The sequence below is a fragment of the Balaenoptera acutorostrata genome, chromosome 14 (genome assembly GCF_949987535.1).
Source record: "Balaenoptera acutorostrata chromosome 14, mBalAcu1.1, whole genome shotgun sequence".
Taxonomy (NCBI): Eukaryota; Metazoa; Chordata; class Mammalia; order Artiodactyla; family Balaenopteridae; genus Balaenoptera; species Balaenoptera acutorostrata.
The window spans coordinates 39,401,165-39,427,291 of NC_080077.1; the positions used below are offsets into that span (position 1 = coordinate 39,401,165).

At 35.3% G+C, this 26,127-nt stretch overlaps 1 protein-coding gene across 13 annotated transcripts in view; it reads left to right on the plus strand.

The window, feature by feature from the left end:
- The window catches only part of TRDN (triadin), a 367,278-nt gene that overhangs the window by 241,795 nt on the left and 99,356 nt on the right, over positions 1–26,127 (plus strand). For all 13 annotated transcript variants that reach the window (XR_009005184.1, XM_057527820.1, XM_057527823.1 and 10 more), the window contains 4 exons: positions 2,372–2,404; positions 2,524–2,550; positions 7,657–7,683; positions 17,045–17,092. Coding sequence is in view for 12 of the 13 variants with exons in the window: in XM_057527820.1 (XP_057383803.1) it covers positions 2,372–2,404; positions 2,524–2,550; positions 7,657–7,683; positions 17,045–17,092 (135 nt within the window). In the remaining variant the exon portion in view is untranslated. The remainder of the gene's footprint in view (positions 1–2,371; positions 2,405–2,523; positions 2,551–7,656; positions 7,684–17,044; positions 17,093–26,127) is intronic.

Genomic DNA, 26,127 nt, shown 5'->3' on the forward strand with positions numbered 1-26,127 from the left:
TAGTTACAACTTAAAAGTTGGTTGTGTTTTTGTTTTTTTTGCAGTCTAAAACAAATCATGGTTGGGAAAACAGGGAGAAGAGTACATGGGACCTTCCTGTATATATTTTTGCTAACTCTAGTGAGCTATAATTTTTTCCAAATAAAAAATAAAAATAAAAAAATCAATTATAAGTATGATTTGGCAGTCCCTCTAGATATAAGCATGAATTAATTTGTATTTATTTATTTATTTATTTTTGGCTGTGTTGGGTCTTCGTTTCTGTGCGAGGGCTTTCTCTAGTTGCGGCAAGCGGGGCCACTCTTCATCGCGGTGCGCGGGCCTCTCACTATCGCGGCCTCTCTAGTTGCGGAGCCCAGGCTCCAGACACGCAGGCTCAGTAGTTGTGGCTCACGGGCCTAGTTGCTCCGCGGCATGTGGGATCTTCCCAGACCAGGGCTCGAACCCGTGTCCCCTGCATTGGCAGGCAGATTCTCAGTCACTGCACCGCCAGGGAAGCCCTGTATTTATTAAGATAATTCAATAATTACATCTTGAATTATCCCATATAATAAATGCACTTGACAGCCTTTTCTTGCACATCATCCCAAATTTGCATGGGTATTTTTCTGCTTATACAATTACTTCCTGATATGATTGGAAGACCCTTATTTTAACTTTGAAATCTCACAGATAACTGGTAATTGATTTTGATGCATACCCAAAGCTACTATCAGTATTTTTTTTGATTGTTATTACTTTACAAATTTCTTAGAAATGTTTTGATAATTGGTGGTTCAGTTCAGCAATAAGTTAAGCAATGCATTTAATTACTCCATGTTTTCCAGACAGTTTTTGTTAATGTTCTTACCTGTGTTTAATTTTAGCTAAGTCACATATGCTTCTTACCTTTGACTTGTAACACTTGGTCAAGCCATTCGTTTTATTTGTTTTATTGCCTGCCTGCTATCTTGGGAGTGAATAAATTGCTCATTATACCTTCACAAGTACAAGCGTGGTAAACAAAATTGTACACTTGAGAGACTGATGAGATAACCATAGGAGATTCGATGACACTCTGTGTTTCTAAAATATAGTTCTTAGGGGCTTCCCTGGTGGCGCAGTGGTTGAGAGTCTGCCTGCCAATGCAGGGGACGCGGGTTCACGCCCTGGTCTGGGAGGATCCCATATGCCGCGGAGCAACTGGGTCCGTGAGCCACAATTACTGAGCCTGTGCGTCTGGAGCCTGTGCTCCGCAACAAGAGAGGCCGTGACAGTGAAAGGCCCGCGCACCGCGATGAAGAGTGGCCCCGCTTGCCGCAACTAGAGAAAGCCCTCGCACAGAAACGAAGACCCAACACAGCCAAAAATAAATAAATTTAAAAAATGCTGGCTTCACTCCTAGAGAGTTTCATTATAAAAAAAAAAAAGAAATAAAATAAAATATAGTTCTTAGAATTCTTTCAGCATAAACATCTTCTAGTCTCCAAAATATATTCATTAAATGAAACGAAGAAATCTCTTTATCATTTTTCTTTAAAAAATCAGATAATAATGTGTCTATGTTAAAGTATTTCTTGAAAATCATTTAAATTAATTTGGCAAGCTTGTCAAGTCAAAATAAGTAAGAATAGAAATGTAGAAAATAGCACTTCATGTAAAATTAGTACCTACACTTCATATAAAATTAGTACCTACACTTCATATAAAATTAGTGCTTATTATAATACAAATGTCAGCTTAATTTTGAGGCCAGAATGATTCTTCATCTCATATAACATTGGCAAAAATGGGTTCTTAAAAAGGAACACTATCTGAAAAATACTCTATAAGGAGCATTTGTCCTAAAAACAAGGGAAGTGTGTTTTGCTTCCCCCTGAAAATTCTTAGTCTATTTTTAGCGTCTTAAATCTGCCTCAGCAAAGACTTTGTCTTAGCAAAACAAATACCTTTGCAATATAAGAAAATTTCACCTTAGGAGAGAAAGTCCAGAGGAAATCTGTTCATCCTTATCTGAGAATTATTTTAAAACAGCTGTAATAATTATCCTTTATGCTTACTTTTTATCCCAAGTTTATTTCATGTTGATTTAGTAAGAAAGGAAATTAAAAATTTTTCCATCCTTTATAGACCCTACTTTATCCTTCTAGTTTATTATCCATGAAAAATTTTAATTCCTCTAATATTCAGAATAATTTTTATTGCTGTTCTGTGAGGGAAAACAGAGGAAGATTGGAAAAACTTTTTAAATATACGTCGGATATTAGTCTTTTCATGGCAGCTATTATTGGTGCAATAGAGCACTAGACATATATGTTTCTTTGTGTTAGGACAATTAAGTTGTGACACATAAAATTGGAATAATAATAATAACAAAAATAATATGTTTCAGAACAGGAAAAGAAAGAAAAACATGTAGAACCAGGTAACTGTTTTTAAATTCCTCTATCCTCTTAATTTCAAGATATTAACTTGCAATTGAATAATGAAATGTGATCAAATGGTACAAAGTGTTGAATTTTTTTCTTTTCTTGTTTGATACAGCAAAGTCACCAAAGAAGGAGCATTCAGGTGAGTCAGACTGGGGTTGCTGGGGTCTTTCTACCTGATGTCCAAGGTTTATTAATGATGTACCCTCAGACGGGGGTAAGGGCCATGACTGGAAAGGGCAGGAAACCCTTCCATCATATGAGATGTCTTTTTTCCAAGTTCCTGTCGTACAGTTAACACCAATGCCATGTTAGAAAATGGAGGCCAAATAGTACATTACACTCTTGCTACTCAATGTGTGTTCTGTGAGCCAGCTGCATTAGGAGCGCCTGAGAGGTTGTTAGAAATACAGAATCTCTGGTCCCACCCCAGATCTACTGAATCAGCATCTGCAACTTCCTAAGATCCCCAGTGCATTAGTCAAAGCAGTGTTTGAGAAGCACTATTTTACAGTTTAGGGTAGAAAGCAAAAACAAAAACAAAAACAAAACCCTTTCTATTATAAGTGCATCTGACATTGCTTTGTTTTGAAAATATGAAATATTCAATTCCAGCAAATATTCTCTCTCTATTCAAAATGTTATTTAATGACACATCTTGAGTACTCAGGGGAGTTGCAATGAGAGTAGAAGTAGATTTTGTCTTCAGTCAATTTATATTCGAATGAGGGGAAAAAAGTGAACTGACAATCAGACAAGCAGAAAAACACATATACAAACAAACAGAAACTAAGAAAGCATTAGGTGTAGATACCAAATGATTTTCTTAAAGGTTTCTGGCATTTAACTTGCCCTATTTGTTGTTTCAAATGAAAATAAATGCAACTCCTGCTCAAGGAACTTTACTGATTGTGTGTGTGTGTGTGTGTGTGTGTGTGTGTGTGTAAGCTGTCATAACCTCATATAATGTCCATTAGTCACTCCTTCCATCATATTTTATTTAAATGGAAATAGCATTTACATTGGCAATACATTAAAATAGCAATTACAATATTATGTAAATAACCATGCAAATCTAGCTCAACTATACTCCCACCCCTGTCACAGACCACAGCAAACTGCAGATTCGAAACCACATTTCTTATTCTTCTTCCAGGTTTGTAAAACTTCCTCAGAAAACCCAAATCCATTTAGGAGTTTCTCCAGCTAGTTCCCATAGCATCATTTTCTTTTCTATATAAAAACACTTAACATACTCTTATAATCATATTACCTTTTCTTTTTTCCACTTTAAATAGTCAGAAATTAGAATATGAAGATTGTTTTTTATATCTTTATCCCAGAGTGCCTATCATAATGTCAGGAACATTTTAGGAACTTGAAAACGTTTGAGTGGATGAAAAGAGAAATATCAAATAGGATAATCATATTTTTAAAAAATATAAATATGAATGACTTTTAAATAATTTACAATATGAAATAATCACACATTTCACACTTCACATTAACATTGACATTACTTACCTTTGAGAAGGAATGAATGTTTTTGTCTACCTTACAGAGAACAGATTATGTGTTTGGGGGTAACATTCCCATAACTGGGCCATAACACATTCTCACTTATGTACATATGCAGAAAGCTGAAATAGAGCATACATCAGAGAAACGTATAAACATGGGGAGACATAAAAATGACTATGGGTATAATCAGTTTTAAGAGGTTTTTTTTTTTTTTTTGGTTAAATGATTTTATTTTTATTAAAAAAATTTTTTTTTATTGTGGTATAGTTGTTTTACAGTGTTGTGTTAGTTTCTACTGTACAGCAAGGTGAAGTAGAGTTCCCTGTGCTATACAGCATGTTCTTATTAATTATCCGTTTTATACATATTAGTGTATATATGTCAATCCCAATCTCCCAATTCATCCCATCAGCCGCCCCCTTCCACTTTCCCCCCTTGCTGTTCATACGTCTGTTCTCTACATCTGTGTCTCTATTTCTGCCTTGCAAACTGGTTCATCTGTACCATTTTTCTAGATTCCACATATATGTGTTAATATAATACGATATTTGTTTTTCTCTTTCTGACTTACTTCACTCTATATGACAGTCTCTAGGTCCATCCACATCTCTACAAATGACCCAATTTCATTCCTTTTTATGGTTGAGTAGTACTTCTTTGTATATATGTACCACATCTTCTTTACCCATTCATCTGTCGTTGGGCATTTAAGTTGCTTCCATGACCTGGCTATTGTAAATAGAGCTGCAATGAACATTGGGGTGCATGTGTCTTTTTGAATTGTGGTTTTCTCTGGGTATATGCCCAGTAGTGGGATTGCTAGGTCATATGGTAATTCTATTTTTAGTTTTTTAAGGAACCTCTGTACTGTTCTCCATAGTGGCTGTATCAATTTACATTCCCACCAACAGTGCAAGAGGGTTCCCATTTCTCCACACCCTCTCCAGCATTTATCGTTTGTAGATTTTCTTTTCTTTTTTTTTTTTTAATTTATTTATTTATTGGCTGAGTTGGGTCTTTGTTGCTGCGCGCGGGCTTTCTCTAGTTGCAGCGAGGGGGGCTACTCTTCATTGCGGTGCGTGGGCTTCTCATTGCAGTGGCGTCTCTTGTTGTAGAGCATGGGCTCAGTAGTTGTGGCACACGGGCTTAGTTGCTCTGCGGCATGTGGGATCTTCCCAGACCAGGGCTTGAACCTGTGTCCCCTGCACTGGCAGGCGGATTCTTAACCACTGCGCCACCAGGGAAGCCCTGTAGATTTTCTTATGATGCCTATTCTAACCAGTGTGAGGTTATACCTCATTGTAGTTTTGATTTGCATTTCTCTAATAATTAGTGATGTTGAGCATCTTTTCATATGCCTCTTGGCCATCTGTATGTCTTCTTTGGAGAAATGTCTATTTAGATCTTCCACCAATTTTTTGATTGGGTTGTTTTTGTTTTTTAAATATTGAGCTGCATGAGCTGTTTATATATTTTGGAGATTAATACTTTGTCCATTGATTTGTTTGCAAATATTTCCTACCATTCTGAGGGTTGTCTTTTTGTCTTGTTTATAGTTTCCTTTGCTGTGCAAAAGCTTTTAAGTTTCATTAGGTCCCATTTGTTTAGTTTTGTTTTTATTTCCATTGCTCTAGGAGGTGGGTCAAAAAGGATTTTGCTGTGATTTATGTCATAGAGTGTTCTGTCTACGTTTTCCTCTAAGAGTTTTATAGTGTCTGGCCTTACATTTAGGTCTTTAATCCATTTTGAGTTTATTTTTGTGTATGGTGTTAGGGAGTGTTCTAATTTTATTCTTTTGCATGTGGCTGTCCAGTTTTCCCAGCACCACTTATTGAAGAGACTGTCTTTTCTCCATTGTATATCCTTGCCTCCTTTGTCATAGATTAGTTGACCATAGGTGCGTGAGTTTATCGTTGGGCATTCTATCCTGTTCTATTGATCTATATTTCTGTTTCTGTGCCAGTACCATGTTGTCTTGATTACTGTAGCTTTGTAGTATAGTGTGAAGTCAGGGAGTCTGATTCCTCCAGCTGTTTTTCTTTCCCAAGATTGCTTTGGCTATTCGGGGTCTTTGTGTCTCCATACAAATTTTAAGATTTTTTGTTCTAGTTCTATAAAAAATGTCATTGGTAATTTGAAAGGGATTGCGTTGAATCTGTAGATTGCTTTGGGTAGTAGAGTCATTTTCACAATATTGATTCTTCCAGTCCAAGAATATGGTATATCTCTCCATCTGTTTGTGTCATCTTTGGTTTCTTTCATCACTGTCTTATAGTTTTCTGAGTACAGGTCTTTTACCTCCTTAGGTAGGTTTATTCCTAGGTATTTTATTCTTTTTGTTGCAATGGTGAATGGGATTGTTTCCTTAATTTCTCTTTCTGATCTTTCGTTGTTAGTGTATAGGAATGCAAGAGATTTCTGTGCATTAATTTTGTATCCTGCAGCGTTACCAAATTCATTGATTAGCTCTAGTAGTTTTCTGATGGCATCTTTAGGATTATCTACCTATAGTATCATGTCATCTGCAAACAGTGACAGTTTTACTTCTTTTCCAATTTGTATTCCTTTTATTTCTTTTTTCTTCTCTGGTTGCCATGGCTAGGACCTCCAAAACTATGTTGAATAATAGTGGTGAGAGTGGGCAACCTTGTCTTGTTCCTGATCTTAGAGGAAATGCTTTCAGTTTTTCGCCATTGAGAATGATGTTTTGCTGTGGGTTTGTCATATATGGCCTTTATTATGTTGAGGTGGGTTCCTTCTATGCCCACTTTCTGCAGAGTTTTTATCATAAATGGGTGTTGAATTTTGTCAAAAGCTTTGTCTGCATCTATTGAGATGATCATATGGTTTTTATTCTTCAGTTTGTTAATATGGTGTATCACTTTGATTTATTTGTGTATATTGAAGAATCCTTCCATCCCTGGGATAAATCCTACTTGATCTTTGTGTATGATCCTTTTAATGTGTTTTTGGATTCTGTTTGCTAGTCTTTTTTGAGGATTTTTGCATCTATATTCTTCAGTGATATTGGTCTGTAATTTTCTTTTTTTGTAGTTTCTTTGTCTGGTTTTGGTATCAGGGTGATGGTGGCCTCGTAGAATGAGTTTGGGAGTGTTCCTTCCTCTGCAATTTTTGGAGGAGTTTGAGAAGGATGGCTGTTAGCTCTTCTCTAAATGTTTGATAGAATAGTTTTAAGAGTTTTAATAGCTAAACATTATTATCCAATATTAAATTTGACAAAATACAATAATTTAAATTTCTTGAAATCATTATCTGTTCATTTCATGGTGTGATTACAGTGTAGCAACTTAGCTGTAATTCACTATGTTTTTAGAATTGAAACAATTGGATAATTTATCGATTCACTTCCTTTCATACCATTTTGTAGGCTTTAAGGAAATTGCATTGGCATATATATAAAACCAATCAGATTCTTAAATAATTTAAAACGGAAAACAAAATGAATGAGTCATGAATGAGCATTCTGTGTTGGGAGAAGGTATATGAATATCAGAAAAGAAATCTATGGTTCATGGCATATATTTAAAGTTTATCAAAGAAAATGGCACAGCGTTGTATTTTTTCTTCCTCAGACCTACATGTTTCTTTAGTTTCCAAGGTTATAATATAGTTTTTTTGAAAAAAAAACCATTTTAGAAAACTATTTTAGAGAGACCCAAGGAGACTTGTAACTGACTTAGACCTTATTATTTCTTGTCCTTAACAGCTCCAAGTGAAAAACAAGTTAAAGCAAGTATGTTGACTAAAACTTGAGAAAACAAAAAGCATATTTCAGCAGCTTACTCATTTAACTTTCTGCTGTAGACAGTGCTAATGCTAATGTTTTAGGCTGACTTATCAAATGTTTCTTGCTCTGATTATTTGTTGTGTTAAACTGATATGCATAATTACTCAACCTTGTCTTTTCTGTGAATCAATTCTTATTAAAATTTATCTATAGAGCTTTAACTTGTAAATGTTAATTTGTCCGGGTCATAACCTCTTTTTTGAGTTGTTTATATTTTTGTTTCCCATTTTACAGAATGATAAGTGATGTTTTCAGTTTCTTAAACACATTAGAAAATTTTCCTAGTGATTAATCACTTGATCAAACCAGGAGGCAACATAATTTGTCTACTATGAAAGTTATTGTGCCTTTAATGAAAAGGAAACCCTCAACAATTTTATTAAGTACTGCTCTTGCAATATCATAATTTTCTTTTAAGGCTTCTATCCTCAGATTTAGAATAAATATTGACTGACAACTATAGTATACCATGGCATTTGCATCAATAGTGGCTTTGACAATATGCTAAAGGATAAATGCTTTTTTCTTTGTTGGTATTTCTCAATTCGATGAAGTATCTAACAGATGGCCATTCATGAAAATTTAGGCATAATGGCATATATTTGAGTTTAGAAAAAATATTCTTTTAGCTTCTCTAAGCTTTGTATATAAGATTTAAGATCAAACCTCATTTCTGTGCATTATGTAAATAAGTTTATATTTTCCTTTTGATTTAGAGTTACATAAGTATTTTTTTTTCTTTTTTTTCTTTTTTTACATAAGTATTAATGATGGTACTAATAAAAAAACAAATGCATGTTTTATTTACGGTCAGGTTTTTGAGACAGGGTATATCATTGGTGAATATATCAGAAAAAAGTTGGAAAATATAATATTGAGTAGCTTGGTGTCTTTTAAAAAAAATTACAGTTGGAAGTGTTTACATAGACATTGTAGACCTTAAAGAAAGGTATAACATGAATCTAAAATTCCAGTTATATTTTCATGACAATTTTTAGTTGAATATAAGCTGATTAGAACTTCATATTACAGAGTATTTAGTATGCTAATACTTAGTCTGTAGAAATGCATAATCAAGAAAATATATAAAACAAAACTGATAATTTTGCAGAACTGGTAGAGGACTCTAGATTGAAGATTACTCTGAAAATGAAAATTTTCTTCCTAGAAAAATGTGACATTTAGATAAAAATATTCATTTGCAATAAAAAAAAACCCTGTAAGTTCTGCTATCTATGAAACACTATCCAATCAAGTTTTGAAGAGATCAGCATCTTTTGCAGGAAATTAACAAATTTAGATTGCCAAATCATCTTAGACCCAGTATAAAGGTTTCAAAAGAATTAATATTCAACTCCTTGTATGGTTGAACGATTTGGACTTGACATGGGCATTATCTCCCAATACAAAAGTTAGAGATAATTCATAAATTATTTAAAATCTCTGCTAGCAATGTGACCATCCATTTCCCCAAATAAGAACTGTTTTTTTTTTTTTTTTGGTCTTGAAATCATACAACAGAAGAATATTTACATAGCTTTTATGTACAGTGAGCTATTTATAAAGTTAATGCCTAAGACATATCATTACAAATGCTCTTGAAAATTCCTTCTGTCACCCACATAATAAGGACACAGAGTTTTGTGTGTATAACCTGAATATTTAGGATATGATTTTACATTATCTTAAATTATGAGAGCAAATGAGAGCATGAGATGTATAGTTTAATTAACATAAATTAAGTATTTATGTGATACAATTTCATGGTATTGAATTAAAAAGCATAGGTGAAATTGACAGGACTAGAGCAAGTCCATGGAAAAAGTAAAAGGTAATTTGTCTTTAGTACTCAATTAAAGGAGATAACAAGAATGTGAATTGAATTTGTGGTGTGGAACTGTTTGCTCTAGGTCTTAAGAAACCAAAATCACAGTAAGAGAAACACTAGAGGACACAGACTAGTTTGGGAACTGTATCAGTGCAGGGTGGATGTTCTCATGATACCATGAGCTTGAAGAAAAGGGAAGCCCTTCATGTTCAGTGATGTAGCAAGCACTATGGAGGGGCACTTAATGCCTCCACATGTAAAGTTATTTGTCAGGGATTATGTGGATGGAGGAAGAGTGCCTTTGACCAACAGGGATGCCAAACCTAGATTTACTTTCCGCAAGTCAACACAGATTCCTTTATCATAGTGTGTACAAAAATGCCTCAACACACCCCGTTTTCTTCCCTGCAGTCCACTGCACACACACTCCCTCACCCCCATCGCCACATTGGATAGAGACCGAGGGGTTAATGATATGATTAGTCATTTCCAAGGAGGACGAGGACAAGACTCATGGGCATTTCAGATCTTTAACACTCCTCTTGGTGAATCAAGAGGGAATGTAGTAGACAATGCTTAGCAAATATATTTGACCACATTACCCTCTTTTTTCCAAAGAACATTTCAAGGACCAGTATTCCTCAAAACCTTGGGAAGCACTGCCATACATTACTTCGCTCTTCATATCGAGGACCATAGGGCTTTGATCATGTATTCCGTGTGCATGTTTGACCAGCCTGTGGTCAGTTTGAATTCTGAGTGAAAAAGACACCAAAGACCAGGTCAGGGGCCAAAGTCTAGTTATTTTTAATTGTGGACCTAAATTTGAATTAAATGGCAACAGTCAGACATTTTTCATTCCTTGGTTTTAACACTACACTAGATTTTTGTGGTATGCTCAGCCACCAAGCCTGACTCTGCTTATCACCTTAACTACATTTCAATACTTAAATTTGTGAGTCACATATCTATCTCTTGATCTAGTAATATATGTCAGGATCATTCAGGAGAAGCCAGTATGCAGAATTTAAAAATAAAACCCCTTTGGATTTATTTAGTTTTATGATGTTAGAAGACTGTTTGGGGACAGCTTATGTTAGTTAGAAAGTGGCATGGCTTTTTGGACATAGTTTAAATATTCTGTCATGGAAATTGCTGGGGGGAAAGATCTATGGGCCTGAACTAGTAGGTCTGATATCAGGGGGGTGTGTCTAGACCACAGGTTCGATGACATATATGACAGGTATCTAAGTTGTTTAGGGCAATCTGGGTTTCTTCATATTATTCTGGAATAATTATTACTAACACCTTCTTTCACCTGCTTAGTTTGGATAATAAATTATATGATCACTACCCAAATCACAGATGATGCTGACTGAATGAACTCAAAATAGTACTGATACAATGCCAGGGGATGGTTTGGGGAGGTTTAAGTGCCAGGAAAACTAGACTGTGAGAAACCTGGGACTGACTTAGATGTTAGGCCAAGATGTGCTTCTTATTCAATCCCACGTATAGAGCCAAGGTTGGTGTCCTGGGTGCCAGCACAAAATTGGAAAAATGTCATGGTTTGGAGCTTAAGAACATTTATCAAGTTTGGTTCAAAGAGATGAAAGCTATATAGATGAGAACTTGCAGAAGTAGAATCTGAGTTCAGTTTAGACATTAGGAAGTAGAGAGGAGGAGGAGAGAATTTCAAATAGAAAATCAGGAATAAATTTTAATATTGTGAAAGTATAATAATGAGTACAGCAAAATAACACTATGAAGTATGACTATTGAGAAAAGTACTTTGTGACCTGAGTCTTATTAATAAAACAGTGTCATGATAACTGTGTTTTCAAGGGAGCATGGTATTAGTGCAGATCTAAACAAGTTTTCCAATAGGACAAACAGGAACAAAAAGAGACCTAAAATGATTCCACTTGAGCAAAAATCTGATATAAGGAAAATAACCATTTCAATAGTTAGAGAATAGAGAGATTATTTTAAAATGTTGCTAATGTAGTTGGTATTCATTGCCAAAAAAAAAAAAAAGTGTAATTTATTCCTACTTTGTACAATTCCAAAATATCAACTCCAGATGGTTCAGGGACTTAAATGGTAAAAACAAAACAAGCCATTAATTTAAAGAAAAAAGTATAGGAAGATATATGTATATATTTTCTTGAAGTATGGTTGGATCACAAAAATTATATATATAAATTCAAGCCGTAAATAAAATGTCTAATGTACTAAAATGATTACAGTAAAATTTAAAACTTATCAATAGATGCCATAAAGAGATAAAAGACAAGTTACAATTTTGGAAAAGATATTTGTAGCATATATAAGTAACTAGAGGTTAGTAATGAAAAATAAATAACTCTAAAAATGAAAAAACAAAAAGAGAAAGAACTTGATAGACTAATGCGTAGAAAAAATGAGCAAAAGATATAAGTAAGGATCAAAAAGAAAACAAAACAAACCACAAATTGCCTATAGACATATCAAAAATATTTAACCTCTTAGTAATAATGAAAATGTACTTAAAACCACGATACTATTTTACATATATCAAATTGACCAAAAGTGGAGAAAAATGTTCATTCTGGTGATGGTGATGATATGAAGCAATAGAAACTCTCACATACAGTGTTGGTGTGAGTGTAAAATTTGGGGGAAAAATATGGCTTTTATCTAGAGAAGTTAAACAGAGACACATGCTATGTCCTAGCAATTTCACTTCTAAGAAAATTCTTGCACATTGCACCAGGATTCATATACAGGAATATTCATAGCAGCATTATTTTACAATAACACATACAGGACATGACCTAGTGTCCATTGGCAGGAAAATGGATACATAATTTGTAGAATATGTATAAGTGGAATACTATACAGCAGTTAAATCAATCAACTACAGTTCCCCATATCAATGTGGCTTGTATAAAAAGTTAAACTATTTATTTAAGTAAACAATGAATCAAATAGGGCAGTGAAAAAACCGATAAATCATGAGGGGCACTCCACCATTGGGGGGTAGGGCAAAGGTTTTTATAGAGAATACATGGAAGCAAAGCAAAAATATATATTTAACTGACTATAACATATATTGTCTTATTTGGGAAAATTTAGTTATTTGGCTAAATAACTAAATAATTTAGTTTGTTTAGCTTGTGATAATTGCTTTTGAGTATCACTCAGATTTGAGATAAATCTAGTTGGCTCTGGCTTTGGTTTGTTTAAGTAGACCACCAAAGGCACTAAAGCTACCCAAATCTAACGGCCATCTTGTTAAACAATTTTAACACTGCGTCTCAGCACACGTTTTAAAGGAAGCAAATTATAAGAATTAAAAAGTATAAGTCAATTTATATAGTTATATCACTAAACAATATAATTCAATCTGTAAAAAATGGCCTTACCTTTGTTTAGAGATAAATTCATGTAATAAAAAATGTACAGGAAAATAAAGAAATTATTAATACAAAATATGGGACAGTGATAATTCTGAGATGAAGAGAGAGGTATGCAGTGGTAATAGGACAAGTAAGAGGTTTCAAAGTCTTTGGTGATATTTTATTACTTAAGTTTACAGGGGGTTACAAAGATGTGCATTTTTTATTGCCATTCATTAAAATATGCACATATGTTATCACATATGTTATATACCTTTATGCCTTTCATTTATATTATATCTTTCACAATTAAACAATCTTAAAAAATAGAGACTGAGAAGATAGAAGTGGTGACACTGAACATAGCAGGTCTCTGGAGACCATGGTGGACCACAGAGAGATGAGGTAGTTGAGGTAGGGGACACGTAGGAGTGAAGGCCGTGGTGGTCTGAAGTTATAAACGGTGACATTTTATGTTTCTGAGCTGATGTGAAAGCATCAGTGAAGTGGAAAGCAGATGGAGTAGCAGATAGAAGCAGTACTTGCAAGTTTAACGTCATCGTCTATGCAAAACGAGTTGGGATGCAGGGCAAATTTGGAGGAATTGGTATTAAATAGGGAATGATGATCCTATGGGTCTGGAAAGAAGACAAATGGTGCTGCTACGTGCTGGTGAGGTGGTGAAAAGATGAGATAGCCTAGTCTGCTTCTACTTTCTCTATGAAGATCCCAACAGCAACTTGCTTTTATGTTACAGGATGTTGGAAGTTTGAGAAAGGAAGGGTATTCATGAACCACTTGTCTAGAAAAATGAGAAAGTAGCTTCACTAGGTCTGTGGTAGTATTGCTGCTCAGTGCTGAGCACTCTGTTAAACACTGTGACTAGACATTTGAAGTCAGATCTGCAGCAGGGTGGGGGCCTTCCTCCGGTTTGGATGGCGGCTCAGGTGGCAGGCATAGAGTAGGTTTGGTGTTTTGGCACATGTAGTGGATTGAATTGCAACCCCTCAAAAGATATGTTGAAATCCTAACTAGCACAGTACCTGTGAATGCAAGCTTATTTCAAAAAATGGTCTTTAGTGGTGTAATCATGGTAAGATGAGGCTGTACTGGATTAGAATGGGCCCTAAATCCAGTGACTGGTGCTCTTTTAAGGAGAGGGAGATTTAGAGACACAGACACATTCAGAAGGAAGGCAGCCGTATGAACATAATGGGAGAAATTGGAGTGATGCAGCTACAAGCCAAGGAATGCCAAAGATTGCTGGCAACCAACAGAAGCTAGGAAGAGGCAAGGAAGGATTCTTCCCAAGAGCCTTCAGAGCAAGTTTCAGAGGGCCTTGGCAACACTTTAATGCTGGACTTCTAGCCTCCAGAACTGTGAAAGAATAAATTTCTGTTGTTTTTAGCCACCTAATAACTTAAAGGCAGCCCTAGAAACTTAATACACCAGATGACTATGAAAACAAACAATAAGTGAATGATTTAACCATGGCTTATTTAAATATAAGCTTGAAAGAAGAGAAGTGAGGACATAAGGAAGATCTGGAGCATTGAGAAACTGGTAAGATCAAAGGAATGAAAGTATTGATGGGGTCAGAAACTACTTAGAGGAGGTTCTTGAGTAAGAGAACTATAACAGGAAGAGTGGTGCCAGGGAATAGGAATTTTGAAATCAAAGTCTTGGCAGCAAAGAAAAAGTCCAAGATCCTTTTTCTTGGTAGTGATCAGAGAAGTGGGGTCTCCAATTTTCAAAAGTGAGAAGGTCAAGGAAATGAGAGATCTCATGGTTGTATGGACTGTGTCTATAAGTGACTCCCAATCCTGGTTAAATAATAGAGTATCTTGACAAGCTTATGAATAGACAAATAGCCAGGCTTACCTTATCCCAGACTCATTAACTCAGAATCTCAAAGCTCTGTAGTCCTCCCCAGATCTACTACGTCTGAATCTCACAGGCTTATAAAAACTCCCCAGCTTAGTCTATTGTGAAGCCTGAGTTGAGAGTGGTTCCTAATGAAAAATCACAGTAGTAATAGTGGAGCAGATAACTATGTATAGAAATATTCAATAATTAATGGGACACAGGCATAATGCTGGTTAATGGCAGCAATAGAGCAAGACAGAGCCGGGTGCAACCTGATACTGTGGACTTCAAAAGCTGAGATTTGGAGGAAGCAAAGAGATAACAATCCATCAGAAGTAATAAGAACTAAAGAGAAGTCATAAACAGCATTTATTAATTTAGTTAAAAAGCAGAAGTAAATATACGTCACTTCCAGACACTTTGGTATATAAGGGAAAAATAAACTGTCTCTATTTTGGAAAACCATTTGTAGGGGATGTAGTGTCCTTAGGGAACTAGTTTGGTTAAAGGAAGAAAGTAAAGTGCACATTTTGAGAAGAGGCTGAGAATTTAGGGATGTGTGCTTTGATAAAGAGATGACTCAGTGGAAGGACTTTGGAAAAGAGTCTGTTTTTAGGAGAAATACAAAGCCATATAGACTGTTTTCTGCTGGAAGCCTAGACTCATGGTAGTACCTGAGGTGAACAAGGTTGGGGATTTCAGGGACATTAGTCCTGATTGCGTATTAGGGGAAGTGTGGTAATTAGTTTCCAAAATATGGCCAAGACCAGCAGCATAAGCATCACCTGGGAACTGGCTAGAAATGTAAATTCTTAGGACATGCCCCAGACCTACTGAATCAGGCCCATATCTGTGTTTTAACAGCCCTCCTGAGTGACTCTGATGCATTCCAATTTTGAGAACCACTGGTCTAAAGTCTTTCCTCAAAGCTATATAACAGCCAGGGATCTGCTTAGTCCTGGAGCTCCAGGTCTTGAAATAGCCTGAAGAAGTCTTATTTACATGACTTCTTGCCTGGGCTCAAATTGTGAAGCTGGTGGTATCTAATATGGTGAAATTAAAACCTGAAAGTGATGTGAAGGTGTCCTGACATCTGATCTCTCTCACAGCCCAAGGTCTATGGCACAGGGAGCACAAGGGGGCATGAAGACCCCCATTTACTGGTTGTTCCTAGAGCCTCAGCTGCTGAGTGAGTGCGTATGAGTAACAGGGATTATATACACGTACTAGTAAGAATAAAACGAAAAACACAAATACAGATGTCCAAGGGCAACAGCCTTGAATAATCAAAAGCTAATAAAATGAGTAAATAAACTTTGTAAAAATTCACCAGCTCATTGTCATTTTCTAATTTTCGTATGGATCAAAGAAACTTCCACTTTAATTAGCCTTGATTTGAGGTCTAACATTTTGCACTAGGACCAGCATTTCAGATTATGTTTTTGGAAGAGCTCTCCTATCTTCCTGTCTTCCACACTAGATATTTAGAGAAACTCCAAGAAGCCATTTTGGCCTTTTAATTTTTTTTTTCTTAGAATATACAAATCAATTTTCACTGCAAAGTAAAGGAGCTGTTACAGTGGAGGATTACTGGACTGAATGTCAATGTTATGACATAGTATAAGTGTGTTTCATGTTTGGTAATTGCAATCATTGTTGCTTTTGTTGTGGTCATCCATGTACAAAAAAAAAAAAAAAAAAATGTGATCCTAATTTTTTTTTCTTTTTCTCTCTCTTCAAAGCAATATTCAAGTGGAATTTTCTGTAACATTATGGCTAATATTTTATAATATAAAGCAAATTGATTTAGGTCAATTATGGCTTGTCATCCCCATAGTTAAAGGCTAAACAAAGAAGGCCTTTCTAGTGCTCTTCCCTGCAATTTATGCATCATTTAAGATTTGACTATAAACTAATAAATTAGTATTCCAGTGTAATTCTGTGGAATAAGCTGCCTTTTTTATGGTCACTACTTATATAAGCATAAAATTTAGTACCACCAGAATTGTATCTTGAAAGAGAATTTCTGTATTGTTATTTAAGGAAGTTCATTAGTTACAAAAAAATTCAAGCTCGTTCTAGTGTGGTTTTCTCTGCTGCTTGCTTTGCTCTCAGGTGCCACATACGTTTTATCCTTTGGGCAGTTTTAGTCTTGTCTGACTTAGAATACTATAAGATATTGACCTCGCATGTCTGATATCCGTTTCTCGTTCTTCAATCTCTGAATTTACAGAAACTGAACGAGCCAAAGAAGAGGTTGGTGCTGCCTCAACTAAAAAAGGTAAGTGCAGCTTAAAGAAAAAGATGTCCTGACTATAACTTCTTTAGGCTAAGGTTTCTAACTCAATGTATTGTTTAGTGCTTATAGAAGAGCTCTATTTATTGATTTTACTATTTCACTGATACGGAAACCCACTTTGCACAAGATTTGTAGTACCTATGTTAACAAGGCTTTGTCTTCAGTGCTCTAATGCCAATAGTTTTATTCCTTTAGGGTCATAAACTAAAGCTAGTAATTATAGTCCAATTGTAAGTTAGTTTTTGAAAAATTGAAGAAATGCTGCTGTGTAAGCTCAATGGGATCCCAGTCATCTGGAGAGCATTCAAATTCAATATACTGATCTATAAGGTTAGTGTTTGAGCAAACGAAACTTTGACTAGTAGAACTTACATGAACAATGTTCGCTTTGTGCAAGAATAGTATCAAATTTAAGTTTGAATTTAAGTTTTCAAAGCTATTCCTCCTGTCATGTCTAATCAGAAGCAACTATTATGTGAATATTGACTCCTCTCAGTAGACACTCTAAAGAATATCTTTAAGAACACTACTACATGTTAAAAATATTCAATATGATGAAAAATTTACATATTCTCTATTCAAAACAAACTGGAACAATTTTGAAATTTGTGATTCTGTTTTACAAATAGAAATGAAATCAGTAATGTATTCAATGTCTTTGGAAGAATCTCAAGACACAGTTTAACAACCCTATCCTCAACATACACTCACACACACACACACATACAACAGGAGAACCCTTTCACATACACGCCACTAAAATGGCATAACATTTTTCTCCTTAAAAAATCTCTTATTGCATATGCTCTATAAGAGAATATATATCAGGACTATAGGGAGTTATAAAATATATATGCTACATATCCACATTCTCAATCCCAAGCAACATATATATGGATATAAATGAATACATGGATATAAATTTATATATTAGTTAATAAATTAAAATATAAATTAATATACATTAGTTATATAAATTAATGTATAAATTAGTACACACATATGTATGTCTAATGAAAGACAAAAAATTAAATGATACTTGAAAATATAAACTGTACTGTAAGATAATACTTAATTAGAAGCAATTGAATTATTGAGATTAATTGGTTCCCTTTTTCAAATACAGCTCTATTTATTATTCTGAATTTATAGTAGATAGGAATAAAATCTGTCTCCTAGATAGTTCTTTTCTTAGTAATGTAATATTTGTGATGTCATTTTTGAGGTAAGTGATCATGATACATGTTTCATTGACATCTTTTACTAGGTATCAGTTTTTCCATAAGTGGCAGAGCCATGAATTTATTGGAAGTCCATATTAATATATCTCATTCTTTTATGGTGTCTTATTTTGAAATCAGTTTTGCTTGTCAACATTAAATGGAATGTGTGGGTAAAACCTGGGTGCTTCAGGATGGATTATGCCATGGTATCAATGACAAGGCTACGAGTCTAAATACAGATTCAGAGGAAGTCATAATCTAGGCATGGATACAGGGTATATGGATCTAGTAAGTGAATATAAGGTCAGGACATCTATATGTGTTGAAAGCAAGAACAAAAGTGAGACAAAATTGTGTTTAGAATCTTCAGCCATAGGTGAGACCAATGGATGTCCAAATAGCAGTATATGGGTTTCATCTGGAATTAGATTTCAGATACTGAGCCTCAGGGAATCCTTGATCGTGAAGATGGTCTGGAGACAGATTTAAAAAGAAAAGATTCAATAACCAGTAACTGACCCATGCACAGACTCTGAACCACTTGGAGCCTAGATGTTAGAGCAGAAATACAAGCACACATAATTTGGAGTTTAATCAAGTCAAATTGGAGTGAGCAGAGATACTGAATTGATATTGAACCATCAGTTAGTGAATTCACTGGAATATTCAACCAAGAATGGTCTCTGAGTTTAGAGTAAGGCCAGACATATTGGTTGGGATTAAGTAGACCTGGTTGCTAGGCTTGGAGTGAAATGTAAGGAGAGAAATAACCTTTTATGAAATTAAACTATTGGCATTAATTACTTTGACTCTAGTTAGTCTTAGATCTCATACCTCAATCATTAATTTAAATATGACTCTGCATATTAGGTTTCCTCTCAACTGTAGAATGAACAGAAACAAGTGTTCCTTCCAAAGCCATCATAAATATTTTGAAACTCAGGTAGAGCTTTACCAATTTGACAAGTTACATATAAAAGTCAAAGGAGATGCTTCTCATTTGTCAAGTAGTTTTCATTTCTCCTCCTCCTCACTGACAATCAGTCACACATGAAAATATATATTACTTCATCATACATTTAGTAACCAGTCCCTAATCTCCACAAAACTCAGTATATGTTACAAGATGTCCACCTTTTAGTCCCTTTTAAATAAGTAGAATAAGAAAGTGATTTGGGTTTTCTTTATTTGTTTTTAAGATACTGCAAATTGTTATTCTACATTGAGGCTTGAATTAGGAACCATGTGTGCAATGTTAAGTGGAAATTACTGATTTTCTGATTGTTCTAAAATTTTCAAAGTTAAAAAATAATTTAATATTTTAAATTAATTACAGTGTGCCAATTTATATGTAGTATAATTATTCGATCATAAGCCTGCTTTTAAGTCATATTTTCTTTGGAGATATATAGTATTTAACCATCAATATGATAATCCTCTTACTATTTTATATTTGATTTGCAGCTTTCAAATCATTTTCACTTTCATTCAACATATATTTATGGATCACATACTATGTGAAAACTTAAGGAAATATTCAGATGTTAATACTATTCTTGAGCAGTTAAAGATAGGGAAAAATATGAATCCTTATTGAGTCCCTGAATTGTTTGGACCTCATTTTTTGCTATCAGCTAAAGGTTTTCCATATAATCATAGTTCATGTTTGAAAGCCAACAGGGTAAAGAGATAAATACAGATAAAGAGCCGTAGGAGTTTAAAAATTATTCTTACCTGAGGAAAAGCAAAACATTTATTATACAAGGTGACTTTAGAGTCAAGCCTTAAATAACAGATAGAATTTTGTTATGTAATAATTAGTTGGAAGGGTATCTTGGGCATAGGTAACAGAGGAAGGCAAAGTGGTGGGAAATTGCAGGATGTGTATGAGGAATAACAAGAGTCTCAAAAACAGTATGAATTAGTACAGCCTGTGCTAATAATGCAGTAAAGGGGCCTGATTTTAAAATTGGACTCTACTGCATGGGCAATAGGGAGTCAATGAAAAATTGTAAGTATAGGAAATAACACTCAGGTATTTGCTTTAGGAAAGGGCAGGATAGTTAGGAAGCTTTGGCAATAATGTAGGCAACGTGCATTAGGACCTGATATTAGTTATGAGATTGGAAAGAAGGGATATTTTATAAGCACTATTATAAAGTAGGTTCAGTGGAATTTGACAGTCGACCAGCTTTGGAAGGGAAAAAGTCAGAAATTATTTAATGACAATAATAAGTTTTCAGACTGGGTGCTAGAAGAATATTGTTGGTATTTATCATAAAAATGAAGAAGAAAGATAAAAATAGTTTGGTGAGAGAAGACAAGATTAATTTTAGACATATTTAAATTATAGTGCTGTGGCACATGCAAGTAGCAAGTAGGTAGCTCTAAATGTCAAACTAGAGCTCCAGAGAGTGACAAGACTGGAGATATATCTGTGGGTGTCCTCTGCGTGGGTTAATGGCAGAAACAGTAAGAATCCATGAGCTTTTTCATGAAGAGATGTTCTCGAGAGAGGACAGGTCTGGGATGGAATGCTAGAGAGCATTTGCAGGAAGAAAAGCAAGGAGAGTCAAAGAGAAAAAGCAGAAAATAGTGACTAGAAAGATAAGAGGTTAAAAAAATGTAATTGTTATAATTTCATAGTAACCAAAGAAAATAAACCCTTTCAATGACAAGGTGGTTGTCACCAAGTCATTGGATTTGTCAACTAGATAATTATTAATGATTTTCAAAAGAGAATTTTCTGGGGAGTGACACAACTAAAAGCTAAATGATGACAAATTGATTGAGGGATGACGAAGTGAAAGATACAGGCAATGATGCTGAAGAATATTGGTTAGGAATAAAACGATAAATAGGATAGTAGCTTGAGGTTCTTGTTTAGTCTATATCCATTTCTGTTTTAATCTCCGAGGTAAAGTGTTTATCCTCCTCTTCAAGACCAGTCTCTCCATTTGGGTCCTTCTTGATCAGTCATCCATGCTATCTTGTGGCATTATGTTCTTTCGCCTTATTGACTTTATTCCTCATTTTGGAAATATTATTCTCAGTTTAAAATTACTTTTTTCTAGATTCCCATATCTCTCTCTACTATTTTCTCTCCTCTATATCTTAGCCAGTCTTCTGGATGTTGGAGTGTTAACACTGCTTCTTATCTCCCACAAAGATGAAGCTTCTGTTTCTACTGTGCTTCCGATAATATGGCTAATGCTGAAGACATTATCATTCCAGTCCTCACATTATTAGACGTCTCAGTGGCATTGACCACTTTGTCTTTTCTCTAAGCTTCTCTACTGTTGGGTGAGCATGACAACAGTCTCCTAGTTCTCACCATATTCTCTGAGCTTTATTTCTGACTTCTTTGTGTGTTTTTTCTTTGCTTCCCCTTAATTATTGGTGTTCCCCAGATTCCATCATTAATCCTCTGAACTTCTCATTCTATACCCTCTCTTCGTGAGATATGTACACTCTCAAGGTTGAAACTCTGCCTTTTATCCTGAAGATCTCCAATTCTATGTCTTCATTTCAGGACTTCTCTGGCAAAGAGCTTTTCCCTGAAAATTTCAGGCTTGTATATTCAAACGTCAAATAAACACCTTTAAGTTCAATGTGTCTTAACTTATACTCTTCATTTCCTTTTCCCAGCTTGCTTTTAATTATCATTGGTGAAACCACAATCCACCCTCCACTTCCCTAGAAATCTGAGGGTGATTAATTTTCTCTTTCTAGCCTTCAGGTGATTATTCAAAGAATCTTCAAGTTCTGCTGATTTTGTTTCCTAAATATTTCTTGAGTTTACTTCCTCCTATTCATAACTATGACTTCTATGTTAATTCAAACCTTCATTATCTTTTTCTTGAACCACTGTAATGATCTAAACACTGTCCTCACATCTTTATTTTTATTTCACTACTATTCATCCTAGCAGAACCCCCTCAACATAAATTATCAAAGTCATAAAACTGAATAAACCACACTTAATTTAAAACTCTGTTTTTTTCCCAGTTTTTTATAAAATAAAGTCCAAACTTGTTAAAATGATGTAAGAGTCCTCCAAGATCTGGCTCCTATATCCTTTTCCAGCTTCATCTTCAGATATTTTGTATGCTACAATAATACCATATTGTTTATAATTCCAAATTTACTAGAAGTAAGATTCAGGGAAAATGATAGCCGGAAAGGATGGCCTTGTGAATAGATTGAGTTGTTAGCATTGTCTGAGAAGTGATGAGAAGCCTCTCTTTCCTGTCTCTCCACCTGAATATGTATCCAAGATTTAAGACTTTATCTTCCACAATCAGTGATTTATTCCATTGTTTCAGTCATTGACATCTCCAGGCAATAACACTTGGGCAGGTAACATTACATTCTTACATCCTTGGAAATAAGAGTTTGTCATGCTAATCCTATAGATGTTTATGCCAGAAGTAATGTATGTGTCATATGGGTGATATTTCAAACAGCACAATATTTCCTTACCACTCTCCACTCTTTACCAGAATTCTAACATACCCCAATTCCATGGAAGCCTCACTACCCAGGCAAGCCCCTATAACTAATGGGCATATGTTGAGTGGTGTTAAGGGGAAAGAAAGAATTGAGTCCTCGAGGAAAACATAGTGAAATAAGAGCCTAGAATGAAGCAAGTGATGTCAGCATCACAGCAGATAAGATGCTTCCTTTTCTCTCCCCTTCAGTCTACAACCTGTGAAAGAAACATTAACAACTCAACAGAAACCCTCTGCCCAGCCCATCAGAATGCCAGAGAACTCCACATATCTGTACATCTAAAGGTGGATGGACGGGAACACATCGAGGAGGTAGAACTGGGGAAACAGTGGAGGCAGTCCCTGCAGTCGTGGTCCCCTGGCTGTGGCAGCGAAGCCTGCAGCCCCAGAGAACCCAAAAGCAGCAAGGGAAGCAATACATAGGACTCTAGCCTCCTGAATGTAGTGGTGCCCGTGGCCACAGATAACCGGGACCCAGTTCCTCCAGCCACAGAGCCATCCACGACTCCAGCCCCCTGTTCCCTGCCTGCAGTGTTGAAGCCCACAAATCTGACAATACCTGATATAGAGGCACTTGCAACTCCAACTGCACCCCACCCACCCCTTGGAGCCTGCAAATCAGGAGAGCCCAGATGTGGCAGAAGCACCCACCATCCTGATGCCCCAGGTGGTGGTGCCAGCAATACCAACAGCAGCAAGGTACCAATTACCCCAGAGGCACAAGCAACAGTAACAAGGGCACTGGGTGACACCTCTGATAGAGGTGGTGGAGGGCAGAAAATGCTGACTCTCAAATAAAACCAGAGGCAGCACAGGTGAGAGAAACCAAAAACTTGTTCTATAGTGCCACCTACTGGAAAACAAAAGAAAGCCTTCTAATTTCTAACCTGTTGAATCCTTAGAATTAAAAAAAAAAAAAAAAAAAAAAAGCTTTACCTAAACAAGAATGATATTCGCTACTTCAAACGCACTGGCAGAGGAACAACACATCAAGCACCATGAAGAACCACAGTAACACAGTATCAAAAAAAGAAAATGATAATTCTCCAGAAACCAAACTTAAAGTCACAGAATATTGCAATCTAACTGATTGAAGAAACTGAATGAACTACAAGAAAGCTCAGAAAGGCAGTTCATTGAGCTTAGGAATAGAATTAATGAACAGAAGGAATACTTTAAGTAATTGAAACTCTAAAAAAGAGCCAAACAGAAATTCTGGAGCTGAAGAATTGAATAAATGAGATGAAGAATGCATTAGAAAGCATTGGGAAAAGAGAATATGATATGGAAGAGAGAATTAGCAAACTCAAAGATAGAAAGCCAGAGAAGATACAAAACATCATAGAAAACCATCAAACCAAAATGGCAGACAGAAACACAAGGAAAAGAGGGCACCCAGAAAACAAAAGATAAAATGGCAGAACTAAGTCCTCCTCTGTAAATAATTATCCTAAATGTCAATGGATTGAATTCACCAGTCAAAAGACACAGAGTGGATGGATGGATTAAAAAACAAGACCTAGCTATATCCTACCTCTGGGAGACTCACCTCAGCTCTAAATATAAACATAGGCTAAAGTAAAGGGATGGAAGATGATACTCCAAGCAAATGACAGTCAAAAAAAGTGAGTATATTCTGTGCTCATGGATTGGAAGAATGAACATTGCTAAAATGTCCATATTATCTAAATCAATTTACAGATTCAATGCAATTCCAATCAAAATCCCAAGGATGTTTTTCACAGAGATAGAACAAAAAATTCTAAAATGTATATGGAACTACAGAAGATTCTGAATGGTTGAAGCAATCCTAAGAAAAAAGAATAAAGCTGAAGGTATCACATGCACTGGTTTCAAACTATATTACAAAGTTATAGTAATTAAAACAGCATGGTATGGGCAGAAAAACAGATACATAGATCAGTGCAATGTAATTGAGAGCCGAGAAATAAACCCACACATATGTGGAAAATTTTACAAAAAAGGAGCAAAGAAACCTGGAGAGCCACATGCAAAAAGATGAAACTAGAACAGTACCTCATACCTTCCACAAAAAAATGAACCCAAAGTGGATTAAAGCCTTGAATGTAAGACCAGAAACCATAAAACTCTTAGAAGAAAATATAGGCAGTATGCTCTTTGACATTAGTCATAGCGATATCTTTCAGGATGTGTCTCCTCAGGCAAGGGAAACAAAAGAAAAAACAAATAAATGGGACTCATCAAACTAGAAAGCTCCTGAACAGCAAAGGAAACCATCAAAAAAATGAAAATGCAACCTGCCCTACCACCGAGTGTGAGAAGATATTTGCAGATCATATATCCAGTTACGGGTCAATATCAAAAAAATATAAAGAACTCATACACCTCAACAACAAAAAACCAGAAAACCCAATTAATAAATGGGCAGAGGAGCTGAATAGAAATTTTCCAAAGAAGGCATATAGAAGGCCAACAGATACTTGAAACGATGTTCAACATCACTAATTATTAGGGAAATTAAAATTAAAACCATTAGCAAATATTATACTCAATGGAGAAAAATGGAAAGATTTCTCCCTGAGAATTGGAACAAGACAAGGATGTCTGCTATCAGCACTTCTATTATGCATTGTACTGGATATTCTAACCAGTGCAATAAGGTGAGAAATAGAATTAATCAGTACAAGAATAAAAAAGTAAAAAATAAAACTATTCACAGGTGAAATTATCTGCTTGAAAAATTCAAAACAATATACAGATGAACTATTACAACTGAGTGAATTTAGCAAGTTTTATATAAAAAAGTCATTTTTTCCCTTGCTCTGTCTCTAGTTCATGTCATTAACTTTTTGAAAAGATCATGATCATTTACTCTGTAGACACTTGATTTATGTAATTGTTTCTTCAGAATATTATTTAATATGTTCTCTATATTGTATATTTGATTAACCTGAAAGCTTAACCTTTGGCTTAACTTGATTCCAGTTGGCTGCTTTGGCAAGAATACTTCAGAAGTGATACAGTTGTACATCACACTGCATGTCATGAGGAAGCACAGAATGTCTGGATGTCCTATTGTGAATGAGTGGCTCTAAGTTTCCTCAGTGGGTTAAGTTGGTGACAATCACATTTCTTCATTTCCAAGTTGCAGTTTTCCCCATGCAACTCTTGGGGGTGATGCCTGGGTATGACGGCAATATCCAGGTCCCCATTCATCCTTCATCTAATAGTTGCTAATGTCCTCTGAAGATCCTTACTTGAATCAGTTATTTCAGTACACTGATTTTGTATGAATCATTTC